The sequence below is a fragment of the Chionomys nivalis genome, chromosome 1 (assembly GCF_950005125.1).
Source record: "Chionomys nivalis chromosome 1, mChiNiv1.1, whole genome shotgun sequence".
Classification (NCBI taxonomy): domain Eukaryota; kingdom Metazoa; phylum Chordata; class Mammalia; order Rodentia; family Cricetidae; genus Chionomys; species Chionomys nivalis.
In genome coordinates, this window is record NC_080086.1 from 35872725 (window position 1) to 35889829 (window position 17105).

Consider the following 17105-nt stretch of genomic DNA (forward strand, 5'->3'; position numbering starts at 1 on the left):
ATGTGCATGAGCGTTTTGTCTGCATATTTATATTTGCACTTTGTGTGCATCTGGTACCCACAGATACCAGAAGAGGGCACTTGATACCCAGGAACTGGTGTGAGCTGTCATGTGGGTGCTAGAAGCCAAGCCTGGATCCTCTTCAAGAGCAGCCAGGTTCTTAACTACTGAGCTATCTCTCCAGCCCCAACTTTACATTTTAGATTTATAGTGTGTGTGTGTGTGTATTTGCCTTCATGTAGACATGTGTACAACATGTGTGCTTTGAGTTCCCTGGAACTAGAGTTAGAGATGCCTGTGAATCACTGTGTAGGAGGTAGGAATTGAACCTGGGTCCCCTGTATGATTAGTTAGTGCTCTTAACCACTGAACTATCATTCCAGCCCCAATGTTTTATGTTTTTTGTTTGTTTGTCTTTTGAGACAGGGTTTCTTTATAGCTTTGGTGCCTGTCCTGGAACTAGCTCTTGTAGACCAGACTGGCCTCAAACTCACAGAGATCTGCCTGCCTCTGCCTCCCAAGTGCTGGGATTAAAGATGTGTGCCACCACCGCCCGGCTCTGTTTTATGTTTTTAAGGTTCATGTGAAAGCCTCCTGCATAGATGTCATCACATAAGTATTGGAAACCCTGAGCCCCATATCACAGGCACCTTGTTTTTTAGGTGACAATTTGCATTTATTGATCCCTTCTTGTCCTTGCAAGACTCCAAGTTAAAGCTCTTTTCTCTGCATAGCCATTTCTCTGCACCTGCTGTCTGTGCTGTTCACCCCATGCACGATGGCACTCGGCCACTCCAGAGCGATCCTTCTAAGTGTCCTTCCATCCCAAGGCACCTTGGAGAGGCTCTTGCTCGCAGGCTTCTCTGAGCTTCTGGAAATGGAGCAACAGCAGCAGCAGCCTCTAAACCCAGCAGTAAAGTCCCCAAGACTCCCGGAGCCTGAGCATGAAGAGAATCCCAGGATGCAAGGCAAGGTGAGAGGGGAACAGTCTTGAAAACAGAAGTCATTTGACAGGACATTTGCGAAATGAGCAGAAACCAGACAGAAGTCCTCTGTCAGTTTCATTTCCACTGCCCCTCAGCCTGTGGGACTCGGAAAAGTAGGCACAAAGCGGTCATGTCACGCTATTCTTCCAACTGTCCTGTTTAAGGGAAGCAAAAGTGTCTCACTTGGACAGATCATGCAAACAGGGACACAAAAGACCAGCTTTTACAGGGGTTCCTACTTACAACACACATTGAGGTTTAACATTACATTTTACAATATAAATCACAGCCAGACTGGGGCATAAATAAAACTGGATGCTCCCACGACTTCAAAAGATTCACTTAGCATGTGCGACTAGAAATCATACGGTCTCAGATAGAAACCACACGGTCCCTTCCGAGGGTCACCCTCTGTGGACACAGACGTGTCCCCTGTCAGCTGCTTGGGAAACTGTCCCCTCTTTGGGGGAACACCATGAGTACTTGACAGGATGCGTTTTTTTTTCCTTTCGGAGAAAACTGGTGACAAGGAGCTGGGGCCATACAGCATTCTCATCCTAAGGTTCTCACAGTGTCAACCCATTTCAGGAACCTCATCTCCCATGCCTGTTTCTCAGTTTGTCACTCGGCAGGCAGGACCTGCTCATGTTTTCTGTCGCATCTGGGACTTTGAGTGAGAGCCCCCTGGTGGAGCTCCCAGGAAACAAAGCTCTCCTGCTTTTCTTTTGCTTTGCTTTTAAGATGCAACCATTCAAAAACCACTTCTCTCTCCTCCTGACTTTCAAGGGCAGTTTTTGACACTGTGTGTTGTTGTTGCTGGTTTTGCTACTGTTTTAAGAGTCAAAAGGAATCAGGAGTTGAGACCGACAGACTTGCAAGCTGTCTAATTTCCTAGCAACTCTGAGACACAGGTAAGGCAGGTTCCAGGGTGGGGCAGACAGCTCTGGAGAAAGCTACAGGAGAGGCTCAGAAGGACTGTGTTCTGAGAAGTGGTGTTGCCATGGAATAGCTGCCAAGCCTCTCCAGGTGACTCCTGGGAGGAGACAGCATCTGTGTGTATGTCTCTGCAGTCACATAGCTCTTGCGTGGGAAGTCTCAGAGTCCAGGCTAACCTTCCAGAAGAACTCTAGCCACACATTCCCACTTTGGTAACTAAGGAACTCAAGGTCAGAGAGCCAGACTTCCCATGAGCACCTGAGACCCCCACAGTTCTGAGGATCAGGCATACTCTGCCAGGCTTCTTCTTTCGAATACTCCGCTTTCTACCCAAAGTACAATCTTCCTGCCAACCACCGCCATCTGCTCTTCTTCTGACGGTCCCTGGGAACACCTTCGTACTGCTCAGCCCAGGATCTCAGATTCTATTCCCCAACGCCCAGGGGCCTAGTGACGCCCATGCTTTCTTCCTCTGGTTCCCTCTTGGACATCAGATGCTGTCCATCCACTACGTGGCATCCTCTTGCTGAGCCCTTAGGGGCGAATGTGCAGAATTTTCTTGAATGTCTTCTTGAAGTTCTCGTTGCACAGCGGGTAGATGAGGGGGTTCAGCGTGGAGTTGATGTAGCCCAGCCAGATGGTGAACATGTGCACGGGTTCACTGCAGCAGCTCGTGCAGAAGGCAATGACCATGAAGAAGATGAAGTAGGGAATCCAGCAAAGGATGAAGGCCGCCATGATAAAACCCAACTGCTTGGCTGCCTTCCGTTCTCGGTTCAAGTGCAGCCCAGACACATACTGTCTGGAATGTGAGCGGAGTCTCTTCCAGGTGATCTTGATGTAATCTAGGCCACTGTTAGATCCACTTCTCAGTTTGTCTCTGCCCGGCCCTGGCTCTGTGCTGGGGTCAGAGTCCGTGGTCCGTGAGAAGGACTGTCGATCCACCAAGGTCTGGTCCTCCGATGTCTCACTGATCCGCCGGCAAGCATTCAGGTTCTGCTCATCCATTTTGAGCTGGCGCAGGGCCTGGTCATTGGTCTCTGAGCCCCTGCCACCCCCCTCAGCCACAGCCTGTGTGATGTCAAGATGAAAACAGTGGCGTGTGACTGCTTTTCTATCCTCTTCTTGACTGAAGACAGTCGGAGAGTTCATCTTCTTGGGGTCTTCTGATGTCGATTTCTGATCCAGGCCTCCACTAGGGTCTCTTGATGGCCTTTTCAGGACCCCCCAGGGAGACTCTTTCCCAGGTTTCTTGGTACCCTCCTTGACATCCTCTGACTTTGACTTGATCTCTAAGAAGGAAGGGAGGGAGCCATTGGTGAGCTGGCGGTGCTGGCAGTGTTGCCGCACGGCCTTGTAGATCCTTACATAGAACCAGAGCATGAGCAACGTGGGGAGGTAGAAGTTGATGATGGCGGTCATGACCTTGAACCAAGTAACATTGTAGAAGTCTGTCTCACACTTGTCTTCCCGAAGCACTGAGGGTGAGGGTGTGAAGTGATGCCAGCCAAGAATGGGTATAACCCACAGGAAGGAGAGAAACCAGGCCCCCAGGATGGTGGCTGATGCGCGGGTCTTGGTGCGATACCTCAGGTACCGGAGGGGTTGCTGGACAGAGCGGTATCGATCAATACAAAGGATGAAGACACTGAAGATGGATGCTGTGCTGGCCACATAATCCATGGAGAGCCAAAAGAGGCAAAGGGGGCGGCCCAGGGACCACCTGGCCATGATGAGGTAAAGGATGTTCATGGGCATGACGACCGCACCTACGATCAGGTCTGCTACCGACAGGCTGACAATGTACAGGTTGCCCACGGTGTGCAGCTTGCGCTCACTGTGCACAGCATAGAGCACCAGCAGGTTGAGACCCACTGTGACCAGGGAGATGCTACTTAGAACCACCACCAGGGGCAGCAACTGAGGGCTGGCCATGGCGGTCCTGTTCCCCTCACACATCTTGTCTTTGAAGGTTGAAGTGTTGAGAAGGCTCATTGGCGCAAGGGCAGCCTTCAATGATGGCTTCCACCCTAGGAGAAAAGACACGACAAGAGATCAAGGTCAGCGGTCACCCAAGAGCATCATGCTGGTCAGACTGGGAGCTGCTGGGGGTAGTGGGCATCCATCCCACCATCAGGATCCATGTGGTCACTCATGCATTCCTTCTGGCCTCATTCCATCAGTGGGTAGTTGTTGGATTCCTGGCATCATTCTGAATATCAGTGCATAAACTGGACAAGACCTTTTGATCTCGTGGATCATGCATGCCAAAGTTTAACCAGAACAGGGCAATCAGTACCTTGTGCAAGTCTTATTTCGAACATATCCTGAGATTTGTCTTGTTCACCTATGTCCTCTTTGCTGGCTGCTGGTCCTGAGACAAAACTGTGGCTAGAGCTGGGCAGTGGTGGCACACCTTTAATGTCAGCATTTGGGAGGCAGAGGCAGGCGGATCTCTGTGAGTTCAAGGCCAGCCTGGTCTACAGAGCTAGTTCCAGCATAGCTAGGGCTGTTACAGAGAGAAACTCTGTCTCAGAAAAACAAAAGCAAAAACAAAACAAAACAACAACAATAAAGCCCTGTGGCTAGAAAGAGGCAGTGGGGCTCACAAAGCATTCTCTCTCTGTGACAGACGCCAAACTATGAGAGCCACGTTTCCCTCTACCCTCTTCCCAGAAGGAAGTGAAGATGGGGTTGTTTGGAGTAGTTTGGAGGTGGTCAGGAAAGTGTTAAGAAAACCTCAGAGACTCTAGGCTTTAGGGTTCAGTTGTTATTCAGCTGCTGAAGGGACCCTGGAGTCTTGGTGAACACTAAGTCCTAGTCACTCAATTCTTTCTTTTCTTGGGTCACTGACCAGGGAGAACTGACCTGTAGCTATGAGCATCCCTGACTGGAACCCTGGGGAGGGATAAAAGAGGTACAGAGACATGGACTGAATGTAGCATAGCCCCAAGAAGGAATGTCCTTGCACTGTGGAGATAGCTCAGGGATAGAGGGGTCATTAGTGACATCAAGGCTTTGGTTTCCAGTTCAGCACCACGAACAAGATGTTATTTATTTATTTTTAAATATTTGTTTATTATGTATACGATATTCTTTCTGTGTGTATGCTTGCAGGCCAGAAGAGGGCACCAGACCCCATTACAGATGGTTGTGACCCACCATGTGGTTGCTGGGAATTGAACTCAGGACCTTTGGAAGAGCAGGCAATGCTCTTAAGCTCTGAGCCATCTCTCCAGCCCTTTATTATTTATTTATTGATGTCTGTTTGTGTTTTGGAAGCCAGCTCTTGGTACAGCATGAATGACATGGAACTTACAGTGTAGACCAAGCTGGCCTTGAACTTGCAGTAATCCCCCTGCTTCTGCCTCCCCAAAGCTGAACTGCAGGTATGAGCCACCATATCTGGCTTCAAAATATTAATTTGCTTGTTACTTTATAAATTACAATAAGCAAATTAATATAAATTTTCATTTGCTTACTACATCAGTTCGATGCAATTTTTTTTTTAAAAAAAGGTCTTATGTAGCCTAGGCCGGCCTCAAGTCATTAGGTAGCTAAAGATGACATTGAACTCCTGACCCTTCTGCCTCCATCCCTTGAGTGCTGAGATTACACATGTGTACCATGTCTGGCTGATGCATGCTCTATTCCCCATCTCCCTTTCTCCTTCATATTTGTGGAATGTCTTTTGTGCAAAGAACAAAAGCTGCTTAATGTGCAGGGAAGCCTCACTTTCATCCTTAGCATCAAAACCAAGTAAAAACAAACCCCACAAACCAATAAATGAATATGAGAGTATCAACTGTCAACTTGACGGACTCTAGACCAGTGGTTCTCAAACTGTGGGTCACAACCCCTTTGGGATGCAGTAATCAGATGGCCTGCATATCAGATATTTACATTATGATTCATAACAGTAACAAAATTACAGTTATAAAATACCAATGAAAATAACTTTATGATTGGGGTCATGACAACACGAGGAACTTTATGAAAGGGTTGCAGCATTAGGAAGGTTGAGAACCACTGCTCTAGAAATACCTGAGAGACAGGCCTCTGAGCATGCCTGAGAAAAGACTATCTTCATTAGATTAATGGATGTAGGAAAGCCTAGCCTAGCAGGGGGTGGTGGCACCTACGGAATCCTGGGCTGTGTAAAATGGAGAAAGCCATCTGAACACACATTCATTTATTGTTCTTGACTTCTTGGCTGCAGCTACAATGGGTTCAGCTGTTTCAAGCTCCCCCTGCCGTGATCCACGCCCCCATGAGCTGAAAGCAAGAACTGTGAGCCAAAATAAACTCTGTCTTAAATTGTTCTTGTTGGGGTATTTACATCACAGAAACAGAAACAGAAACTAAAAAGACAAATAACTGTATGTTGAATGAATGAGTGGCAGAAGGGTCTGACTCGGTGGCAGTACACCCACCTGGCATGCACAAGGCCCTGAGTTCTATTCCCCACACCACTGAAGCTAAGTAAGTAGGACTAGGGAGGTAGCTCAGTGGTTATGCGTGTCTGCTGCTCTTCCAGAGGACCTGAGTTCTGTTCCTAACAAGTACATTGTGTCACAACCACCTGGAACTCTAGCTCAAAGGGATCTACTCACGCCTCCTGGCCTCAGAGGACACCACACTCATGTGCACATACCACCCTCCATATATAATTTTTAAAGTAAAATCCTTAAAAGTTAATAAACAAAACGAATGTGCAGGAGACAGCATGCTGTGAAGCATTTTAGCTCGGAGAGCTTCTTCATTCAGCCAGTACTTGCTGCTGCCACACATCCTTCACACCCTCCTGCTGATCCAACCCAAGAGGAAGAAGGCTGCTTTGCCCTGCGAAGATGCAGGTCTGAGAACAGAAGCACTCCAGAGCTGAGATTTTGGTGGGGAAGCTACTGGAAGGAGGGAGCTGTGGTGGGGGGCTGTTGGAGGAGGGCTCTTGCGGGGGGGGGGGGGCTGCTGGGGAAGGCCTGCGGGGTGGAGCTGTGGGGGCACATTTGCTTTTGTATCTGAATTTGCACAGAAACCCCAGTGCTCAGCTCACACAGGGAGGTCTGAGGAATGCCTGTAGTTCCTTGGAAGTAGAAAAGCCTTGGGGAACTCTGGGAGCAGGCTGGAAGCCCAGAAAAAACTGGCCACACAGGGAACACAGCAAACAGCACCGGTCTGCAAAAGGCAATTCCAAAAAGGGAGGGGGAGCCTCAGGGACAGGCTTGATGGATGCTGGAGACTTCTCAGGAAAAAGATGCCTCAGGGACCCACGGGTTCTGGGCCTGGGGCCTATGGTCACACAGAGAGGGCTACAGAGGGCCCACAAGAGAAATTTTCTCCACTCCAAGTCCCGCTCAGGACCACCTACTTTATTGATAGTCCTAATAAAATGAAAGAAAACAAAAGATAAAATGTTTTTCAATACCAGGGATCAAACATAAAGCTTCTCCCTCCCCAGGCAAGTGCCCTAGCACCAAGCCTCACAGCCCTAAATAAAAATGTCCAAATGACCAGGAATCTGATGACAAGGGATGCAGAACATCCCGACATCTGGGGACCATTCTGAGCACAGGCCTCTGGGCAGCTGCAGGGTCACAGGGTTACCATGGCTGGGAAGTATGTGTGCTTTATCCAGCCCTTACTAGCCTGGAAATAGTACATCAGTGTTCTTCTCCCTTCTTATGGATCTGCAGTTTGAACAGCAGATTCATAAGCAGCTTCTAAGAGAGGGCCAGATGCTTGTGGCAAAAGGGGGAGACATGCCAACAACAGACAGACCCCAGCCAGCCTTCCAGGCCACAAAGATGACAGAGAAGGTGGGGGGCACGACCCCATCCAGCCTTCCATCTCACAAGGGACTGCCAAGAGGGTGGAGGATACACAGAGCAGAGACCCCTATATCCACAGGGGACTGCAGAGAGGATGAGGAGGGGACATGGGGACCTTCAGCCTTATACACCGCCCTTCCCCAGCTCCCAGACTGAGCAGCCTAGAGCTCTGGCAAGGCATCCTTATATCAAAAGCAGAAAAATGGCGATCCTCCTCCCCACCTTCCCTTCCTCCCTCCCTTCCTCTACTGCTAGGAGGTGGGGGAGGCACAGAGTCAGTGAGTTTGTCATGGGCTGTGCAGGATGAGGCACGGAGGGTCCAGTAAAAGGCAGCAGTGGGTCCTTCTTCCCCAATGGGCTCAGGGGAGGGTGACAGTGGTGGATACAGACCAGCCATCAGCAGGTGCACCCTCTGTAGTGACTGCAAACACGACAATATAATCAAGTTTAAGTACCAGGAAGCAAGGCCAGGGTCACAAGCTCAAAGAGGCCAAGCAACTCATTTAAAGCCACAGAGCTAGAGTGTCTGCTGAGATTGTTAAGTCTAAGTCTGCTCCCTTTGGGTCTCTCACCTGAGTACCACTGGCACTAGGGGGAGGGGTCACTCTATGGTGGGGGCTTCTCTGTGTCTGGTCTGTGCAAACAACCCCAGCTTCTGTGCAAAGAACACCACCAGTAGCAGACACCTCCCAATGTGACAATGACATGTCTGATGTCAGATGTTCCATGGGGGACAAAGAAAATGTGACCAGAGCAATGGCACATTTCTCTAGCCTAGGACACAACATGCATCTGGCAGTAAGTGAGACTTGCTTGTGGGTTTAAAAAGTATGCGTGTTTGTGTGTGCTCACGTGCATGTGTGCACGCAGGTACTCTCAGAAACTAGAGGACACCCAATCTAAGAGCACTCATGACAATACAGGAAACTCATGACAAGACAAAATCTTCACGATGTTGTCTGCATGGGCTAGTGCCAATTCTACTCACGGAAAGGCTGGCGAGAGGGTGGACCTCTGTGCATGCACAGCTTTCTCTGGGCTGTGGAAGCGTTATCTTTAACAGTTCCCAAGATGTCAAGGATGAGATTTGTCTTAATAATGGGAAAAATAAAAACTCAGTAACAACATCTGTTGTTAAAAACACAATAAAATAAATTTCATTAAAAATAATAAAGCAATGTTTTTACATGTTTTCTCTACCAGAAATGAGAATTCAGGATTCCATTTTGGCACACTCTGAACAGCTCCCCATCCTAGCCTGCTCCCTTCATTTGCATGGGTGACACTTCTAGCTGAGTAAGTCAAAGCATTAATTTCTCGGCTCCCATCCCAAGTGAAAAGCACTGCAAGCAAGGGTGAGCCAGACAGCAGAGCGTTGTCAAGTCTGGGAGGGCATCATTTCCACGAAGCCCCAAGCTTGACGGTGCCACTTTCTGAGCACACAGAGCAGATGCCAGCAGCAGAATACCACTTGGGCTCTGCTGCAGGACTTAGCCTCAGGGGAAGAAGTAGTTGGCTAGTGACCTTGAGTTTGGACAGAGACCCTCACAGATATCCTGAGGGTGCAGGTCTACATGCTGGTGTCTGGGCTTAGAGAAATGGCTCAGTGGTTAACAGTGTTTACAGCTCCCAAAGACCTTGGTTCAGTTTCCAGCACCTACAAGGCAGCTCAAACCATCTATAACTCCAGTTCCAGAGGATCCAACACTCTCTTCTGCCTCTGACAGCACTAGGCACACACATGGTGCACATGAAAGCTAAACAGTTATACACATAAAATTAAAATAAGTAGGGCTGGAGAGATGGCTCAAGGGTTAAGAGCACTGGCTGCTCTTCCAGAGGTCCTGAGTTCAAATCCCAGCAACCACATGGTGGCTCACAACCATCTGTAATGAGATTTGGTGTCCTCTTCAGGCCTGCAGGCACACATGCCGGCAGAATGCTGTATGCATAGCAAATAAATCTTTTTTTTTTTTTTTTAAAGGAAATCTTATCTTTAAAAAAGTTAAAATAAGGGGGAGGGAAAAGGGAGGCGGGGAGGAGGCGAAAATTTTTAAGTAAAAAATTTAATAATAATAAAAAAGAGGAACATGGGATGTACTCACTCATATTTGGTTTCTAGCCATAAATAAAGGACATTGAGACTATATTTCGTGATTCTAGAGAAGCTAAATAAGAAGGTGAACCCAAAGAAAAACATATAAGCATCCTCCTGAATATTAACCTTCATCAGACGATGAAAGAAGACAGAGACAGAGACCAACATTGGAGCACTGGACTGAAGTCTCACGATCCAAAGGAGGAGCAGAAGGAGAGAGAGCACGAGCAAGGAACTCAGGACCGCGAGGGGTGCACCCACACACTGAGGCAATGGGGATGTTCTATCAGGAACTCACCAAGGCCAGCTGGCCGGGGTCTGAAAAAGCATGGGACAAAACCGGTCTCGCTGAACATAACGGACAATGAGGACTACTGAGAACTGAAGAACAATGGCAATGGGTTTTTGATCCTATTGTACGTAATGGCTTTGTGGGAGCCTAGGTAGTTTGGATGCTCACCTTAATAGACCTGGATGGAGGTGGGTGGTCCTTGGACCTCCCACAGGGCAGGGAAACCTGATTGCTCTTTGGGCTGAGGAGGGAGGAAGACTTGATTGGGGGGGGAAATGGGAGGTGGTGGTGGGGAAGAGGCAGAAATCTTTAATAATTAAATTAATTAATTAATAAATAAATTAAAAAAATAAAAATAAAAAAAGAACAAAAAAAGTTAAAATAAATAAATCTTAAAAGGAAACATAACAATTCTTAGATATGGCACTAAAGGCTCAAGCCTGAAAGGAGAAATTGGTTCAGCGGACTTAGAGTCCAGCAGAGAGGCCAGCACAGTGTGGGGTGTAATCCAGCACCCATAAGGCACCATGAGTTCGAGGTTAGTCTGAGCTACATAGTGACAGCCAGGCCATCCCTGGAAACAGAAGGAGATCCTGTCTCAAACAATCATGGGAAACTTTGTGTTCCAAAAGAAAGTGTAAGGCTGCAGAATGGAAGAGGATACTTTAGTCTGTATTTGCTCTGTATGTGATGTATCTGGAAAAGCCCACAATGCACTGTGCCTAAAGTCATGTAGGAATGTATAAACGAGCAAGTGGTGGATCTGACCACTTAGGGAAAACATCCTCTACTACACTTACATGAATGAAACAGCCTGACAAAGCAAGCCTTTCTCAGACACAACAGCATCAGGAAGGAACACGTGATCATGAAGGGAACTCTTCCTGAACAACCATGAGAAGGCGAGAAATGACCTCATTTCAAAACCAGAAAAGGATCTGAACAGACATTTCACCAAAAAGACCTTAAAGATAGGAAGGGTCTTTACAGTCACACAAAAATGTTTGCAATATTGTGAGTCGCTGGGGAAATGCAAAGCAAAACCACAGTGACACACTACTTCATGTCTACAGCGATTAGTAATTAGGAACAAGGCAAGGGCTGCACGTAGACACACTAGCCGCGATGCAAGGGCTGCACGGAGACACGCTAGCCGCGAGGGCTGCCGGGAAAATAGGAAGAGGCAGCTCAGGTTCCTGAGCTGGCTAAATATGGTCGCTTTCAAAGCTGAAGTCACATGCCTAGACATTATTCCCACCCCAGAACCAAGACCATGTACACAGGAAACAAGCAGGCAAGTATTCACCGTGTTACCCCACGAGGGTCCAGAGAAATTCAAGACCACCAGCTGGTTACTGCATCCTAATGACACAGTCTATTGTTAAAAAGGTCACTGAATGTCCATCAGTGAGAGGGAACAAAGCGGATAGGCCGAGCATCGTGGCGCACGCATTTAATCCCTGCACTCGGGAGGCAGAGGCAGGTGGATCTCTGTGAGTTCAAGGCCAGCCTGGTCTACAAGAGCTAGTTCCAGGACAGGCTCCAGAGCTACAGAGAAACTCTGTCTCGAAAAATCAAAATAAAATAAATGAACAACAACAACAAGAAGACATAGTGAAACCCAATGCCAGTGATTATCCAGAACCAGTAAAACAGAGAGAAAGAAACAGACAAAGAGGCAACAGAGGTTAGAAAGAGAGAGAGAGAGAAAGATCATGACTGCTCCAAGTGGGTCAGGAACAGGCGGGATCTTTGGGGAATGACGGGATGTCCTGCAACTGACTGTTAATGAGGAACTGTACATTTAGTAATTACATTTTTATTTTTAGATTAATTTTAATTTTATGTGCACGACTGCTTTGCCTGCATGTATATATGTGCAGTGTGTATATGCCTGGTGCCTGGAAAGGTCAGAAGAGCACATCAGATCCCACAGAAGTGGATTTAAGGATGGTTCTAAACTGCCATGTGGGGGCTGGGTCTTCTGCAAGAGCAGCCAGCACTCACGCTTAACCACTGAGTCATCTATCCTCGTTTTTAAATTGTACACCTCACTTTGTGAATGAGTGAATTTTATAGTATATTCAATACACTATAAAACAATAAAGTTAAAAAAATTTAAATTCCTCTGAAGTAGGAGGATTATAAGTTCAAGGACAGCTTAGGCTATGTAATAATGCCCTACCTCAAAAATTAAAACCAAACCCAGAGAAATATATTAACATATCAGTGCTTAAGAAAAAGGCTGCAGGGCTAGGTGCAGGGGCATGCACCTGAAACCACAGTCCTCAGGAGGCACAGGCTGCCTGGGCCTCTGGATCTCTGCATCTGTTAAAATCATCTTCTATCAGTGTGGGAAACAGGATGGATTCCAAGATTCTTAGGGCCATAAATTTATTTATCTACTCCAAAATTTTTAATTTGCATCTCATGTCTGTGAGTGCCTGCAAGTATATGTGCCGCGTGTGCCTGGCCTGGGAAGGTCAGAAGGGGCTATCAGATCCCCGGAGCTATAGATGCCTATGAGCCACCATATGGGTGGCTGGATCCTCTGGGTAAAAAAGGATGAACCAAAACTGGGAGAATGAACGTCAGCTGGCATCCACACCCATCCTGGCTCCCACTTCTGCATGTTCTTGCTTCTGAGCCAAACCTGGTGGCGCTGAAGACCCCAAGTGTGGGAGCAGGGTGACAGCCTGTTGGGCCCCATGTTATTTGACTAAGGGAGACAGACATGAAGGAACGAGGACCTGGGTCCTCTGAAAGAGCAAGACAGTGCTCTTAACTGCTGAGCCATCTCCCCAGCCTCTCGGTGTCATTTTAAACAACAGCAAGCTCATTCATTAACAGAATGACAGCTTCAGCCAGGACCAAACCTTTTTCATGGGTAATAGTTAGCTCACATGAGTATATGCCTGGCACATGTGAGGCTCTCAAACAAATTAAGCCCCTGTACATACACACACATGTGCATGCACAACCCCTCAGTAATTTCATAGCTTCCTGCTAAGGGGACACAACGAGATGTCACAGCTAACCTCTGAGTTACTCATCAGAACTTCCCGTCTTCCCATGTCACAGCGGTACACAGGTTTAGGAGATGGCAATTGTTTGACTGTCTGGCCCACCCCCACAGTGACAGCTGAAGGCAGGGAAGGGGTGCTGAGGGATAGATGGCCCCAAAAGGAATGCATGGAAAGCTTGATTCAGCTATTTCTTCCTCCTGGTTTTGGGCATCAGTGATGGGAAGGCATATGGATCCCCCATATGCTGGGGAAGGTCCCATTCTCTCACCCTCATTCTGCTAACGTTTTCCCCTAAATCAAAGATGTAGAAACTGAGGCGGATAGAGCTTGACACCAACACAAAGACACCCAAGGTGGGGAGACATCAAACTTGGGACAGAGTGCTTGTCGAGTATTAGGGGCCCTGGGTTCCAGCCTTAGGCTTCATCAACTCAAAAGTCCAGCAGCCATGAGAATAAGTGTCACTTGAAGAGCCACACCATAGCACATCCATCTTCTCAGACCTCTGGCAACCTCCGCTCCCCTCACTCCCAGACTTCCTTTTCAGAGAAAGGGAGAGAGAGAAGGAAATACATGCTTTAAATAAAAACATCAGGGAACGGAAAATATGAGCATCTGTTGCTAAGGTTAGACAAGACCAGTGAATGCTACACCCGACCCAGCATGTGACTGTCATTTCAGGAAGCAAGGAAAGATTCCGCTTTGAGAAAGATACTTCCAAAAACTAAAGTCCACACAGGATGCTCTCTGCTTCGAAAGGAAAAATAAAACAAAACAAAAAACAAACAAAAACCAGACTTACAAGCTGCAGTAAGCAAAAGAGAAAAAAGGTGTGAGGGGTTGATGCTCATGGAAATGCAAAGGTGTGAGGGGTTGATGCTCATGGAAATGCCTGGAATGAGGCGCTCCCCTATGGCTGTCTCCCTCAGCCAAGTAACCTCGAGCCCTCAGGCTGTCACCCTGCTCCCGCACTTGGGGTCCTCAGTGCCACCAGGCTCAGAAGTGGGAACCAGCATGGCTGTGGATGCCAGCTGACGTTCATCCACACAGTTTTGTGTTCCTCCATCTGTCCATTCATTCTGCTTCTCCCACTCATTCATTCACAAAACCTGTGCTGTGGGACAATGGTTCTACCCTGTAAAGATTTGTTTCTTGTACTTGTTTAATAAAAATGCTGATTGGCCAGGAGCCAGGCAGGAGTATAGGTGGGATGATCAGGCAGGATGTAGAGGCAGGGCAATGAGAACAGGAGAATTCTGGAAAGAGGAAAGATTCAGTCTGTAGTTGTCACCCAGACACAGAAGAAGCAAGATGAGAATGCCTCACTGATAAAGGTACCAAGCCACATGACTGACACAGACAAGAATTATGAGCACACTTAAGATGTAAGAAAGAGTTAATAAGAAGCCTGAGCTAATAGGTCAACCAGTTTATGATTAATGTAGACTTCTGTGTATTTCTTTGGGACTGAACAGCTGCAGGACTGGGCGGAAGAGAAACCAAAGTCAACAAACCTTTATTGGAGGAAATTTTCCTCGTGAGTAGGTAGAACAACATTTAAAAAGCAAACCCAGCTCCTACAAGAGGCAGCTCTTACCAGTAGCTCTCACCCCTGCCTTCCCAGACTGCATCTCAGTGCTCTGAACCTTCTACTTCCTGATGATGGGTGGACATGGTTTTCCCCATTCTTTACTAAGCATAACTGGAATCCTTTGGACACACTTGCAATGTTCATTTTAAAATGTACATTTTAGCTATAGTTCCAGTTACCTGGAGGGATGAGACAGGGGGATTATTTGAGTCTAGTAATGCGAGACCAGCTTGGTAACATCATGAGACTCCATTTCCAAAACCAATGAGCAATCCCCGGAAACCACTCTATATTTAGTCTTAATTATATGTATTAATATGTAGGATATGTGCCCTGAACTGTAGCTGCTCGATGAGGCCTGAAGGGGCCACTAGATTCCCTGAAGCTGGAGTTACATGTGGCTGTGAGTTGCCTGACATAGGTGCTGGGAACTGAACTTGGGTCCTCTGCAAGAACACTGAACCTCATCAGAAAACACCAGAGAAGAGAGTGGTAGGTAGTGGAGTTCAGATGGTGACAGAAAGCAGTGAGAGAGTAAAGGAAACTGGCACGTCCTCAGATAAAGAACTTCAATAAGATTTTCATGCTGGAAACAACCACATCATGGTGAAAACAAACAGATAAATGCAAGCTGTAAAGAGATGCAGACACCCAGAGCCCACAGATCAGGAGGCTCAGGCTCAGCACAGCAAACAGTTCCCCAGTGAGGTGTAGATTTAATATAGTGACCTTCAGTTCACAGGAAGAAGCCTTACACATGGATAAGAATGCTGTAGGGCTGGAGAAACGCCTCGGTGGCTAAGAGTGCACACTGCTCTTCCAGAGGTTGGGAATTTGGTCCCTAGCAACTAGGTCAGGCTGTTCACAATCGCCTGTGGGACTTCACCTCCAGGGGATCTGATGCCCTCCCTCTTCTGGCTTCAGCAGGCACTACACTCATACAAATATAACTGCATGTGCATGTGTGCACACGCACACACACATACACGTACACATAATTACAAATAAAAATTAAGTAAAAACTTATATTAACATGTATGTGGAAATGCAAAAGAACTAGAATAATGAAAACATCTAAAAATTACACTATTTACTGTATATTTACTGTATATGTACTGTATACTGTATATGTATATGTATGAACATGCCACAGCATGTGTGTGGATTCAGATGGTCACTTCTCACATCAGTTGTCTTTACCCACTGAGCCATCTCACTGGCCCTGTTTGGGTCTCAAGTACTCATGGAGCTTAAACTGGCCTTGAACTCACTATGTAGCTGAGGCTGACCTTAAATTCTTCACTTTTCACCTGCCAAATCCTGGGATTATAGGAGTATGTGCTACCACACCTAATTTGAATGAAACACTCTGAAAATGATGAAACAAGAAAAACTTGCTCACCCAGTTCTGAGATGCCACAAGGGCAGAACACCCACAACTCTGGCACGAGTGGGGGAGCCATGAACAACAGAGTAGAGCAGAGACCAGCACGCAGTTCCCAGACATGAAGAGGAGTTGAGGCACTTCAAGGAAGAGCAGAGAGGCTTTTAGCTAACGGTACTGAACCATTCCTGAGCTCTCAGGCAAAAGAGCATAAACCTTGGCCTAAACCATGCCTCACGCTGGTTTACATATAAAACTGTAAAATATGAGACTATAAATCTTTTACAATTCTCCAAGCTCCAGGGCTCCAGGCTAGGGTATCTCAGACTCAATGCCAAAACCGGGGCGCTGAAGGAGAACAAAATGGCAAAGTGGATCTCATCAAAATGCTTAACTTTGGAAGAGACCTTGCTAAAAGGAAGAAAAGTCAAAACGAGCACTTCTGCAAACCACATAGCTGCCAAGGACTAGCACTTGGTACATATACATAAAGAGCTCTTGCAAGGCATGGTGGCTTATGCCTGGGGGCTCAGCACTGGAGAAGAAAAGACTGGAGGATCACATCAGGGTCACTGTGAGCTTGAGATCAGTTTAGGTTACTTGAGATCCTGCCTCACAAACCAATCCAAATCAAACCCTAAACCAAACACACTTTTGAAACTTAACAGTAAAGACCAAATAATCCAATCAGGAGACAGAGGAAAGGCTTAACCAAGAGATAAACAGAGGACCTCTCTCTCTCTCTCTCTCTCTCTCTCTCTCTCTCTCTCTCTCTCTCTCTCCCTCAAAACACACACACACACACGCACACACGCACACATGCACACACGCACACACACTCAATACCCCTGGCCATGAGGGAAATGCAAATGGCAGCCACAATGAGACACCACTGCAGACCTCTCGAATGGATGAAATAAAGAAGAGAGGCACAAACGCTGAGGGTGCAGAGAGACTGTACCAC

The 17105-nt window shown here is 47.2% G+C and overlaps 1 protein-coding gene across 1 annotated transcript in view; it reads right to left on the reverse strand.

The window, feature by feature from the left end:
* Positions 1-687: 687 nt before the first annotated feature.
* Hrh1 (histamine receptor H1) overlaps positions 688-17105 on the reverse strand; it is an 86871-nt gene continuing 70453 nt past the window's right edge. The window contains exon 2 of the mRNA XM_057775463.1: positions 688-3952. Coding sequence (XP_057631446.1) covers positions 2457-3917 — 1461 coding nt within the window. The 5' untranslated portion in view covers positions 3918-3952 and the 3' untranslated portion in view covers positions 688-2456. The remainder of the gene's footprint in view (positions 3953-17105) is intronic.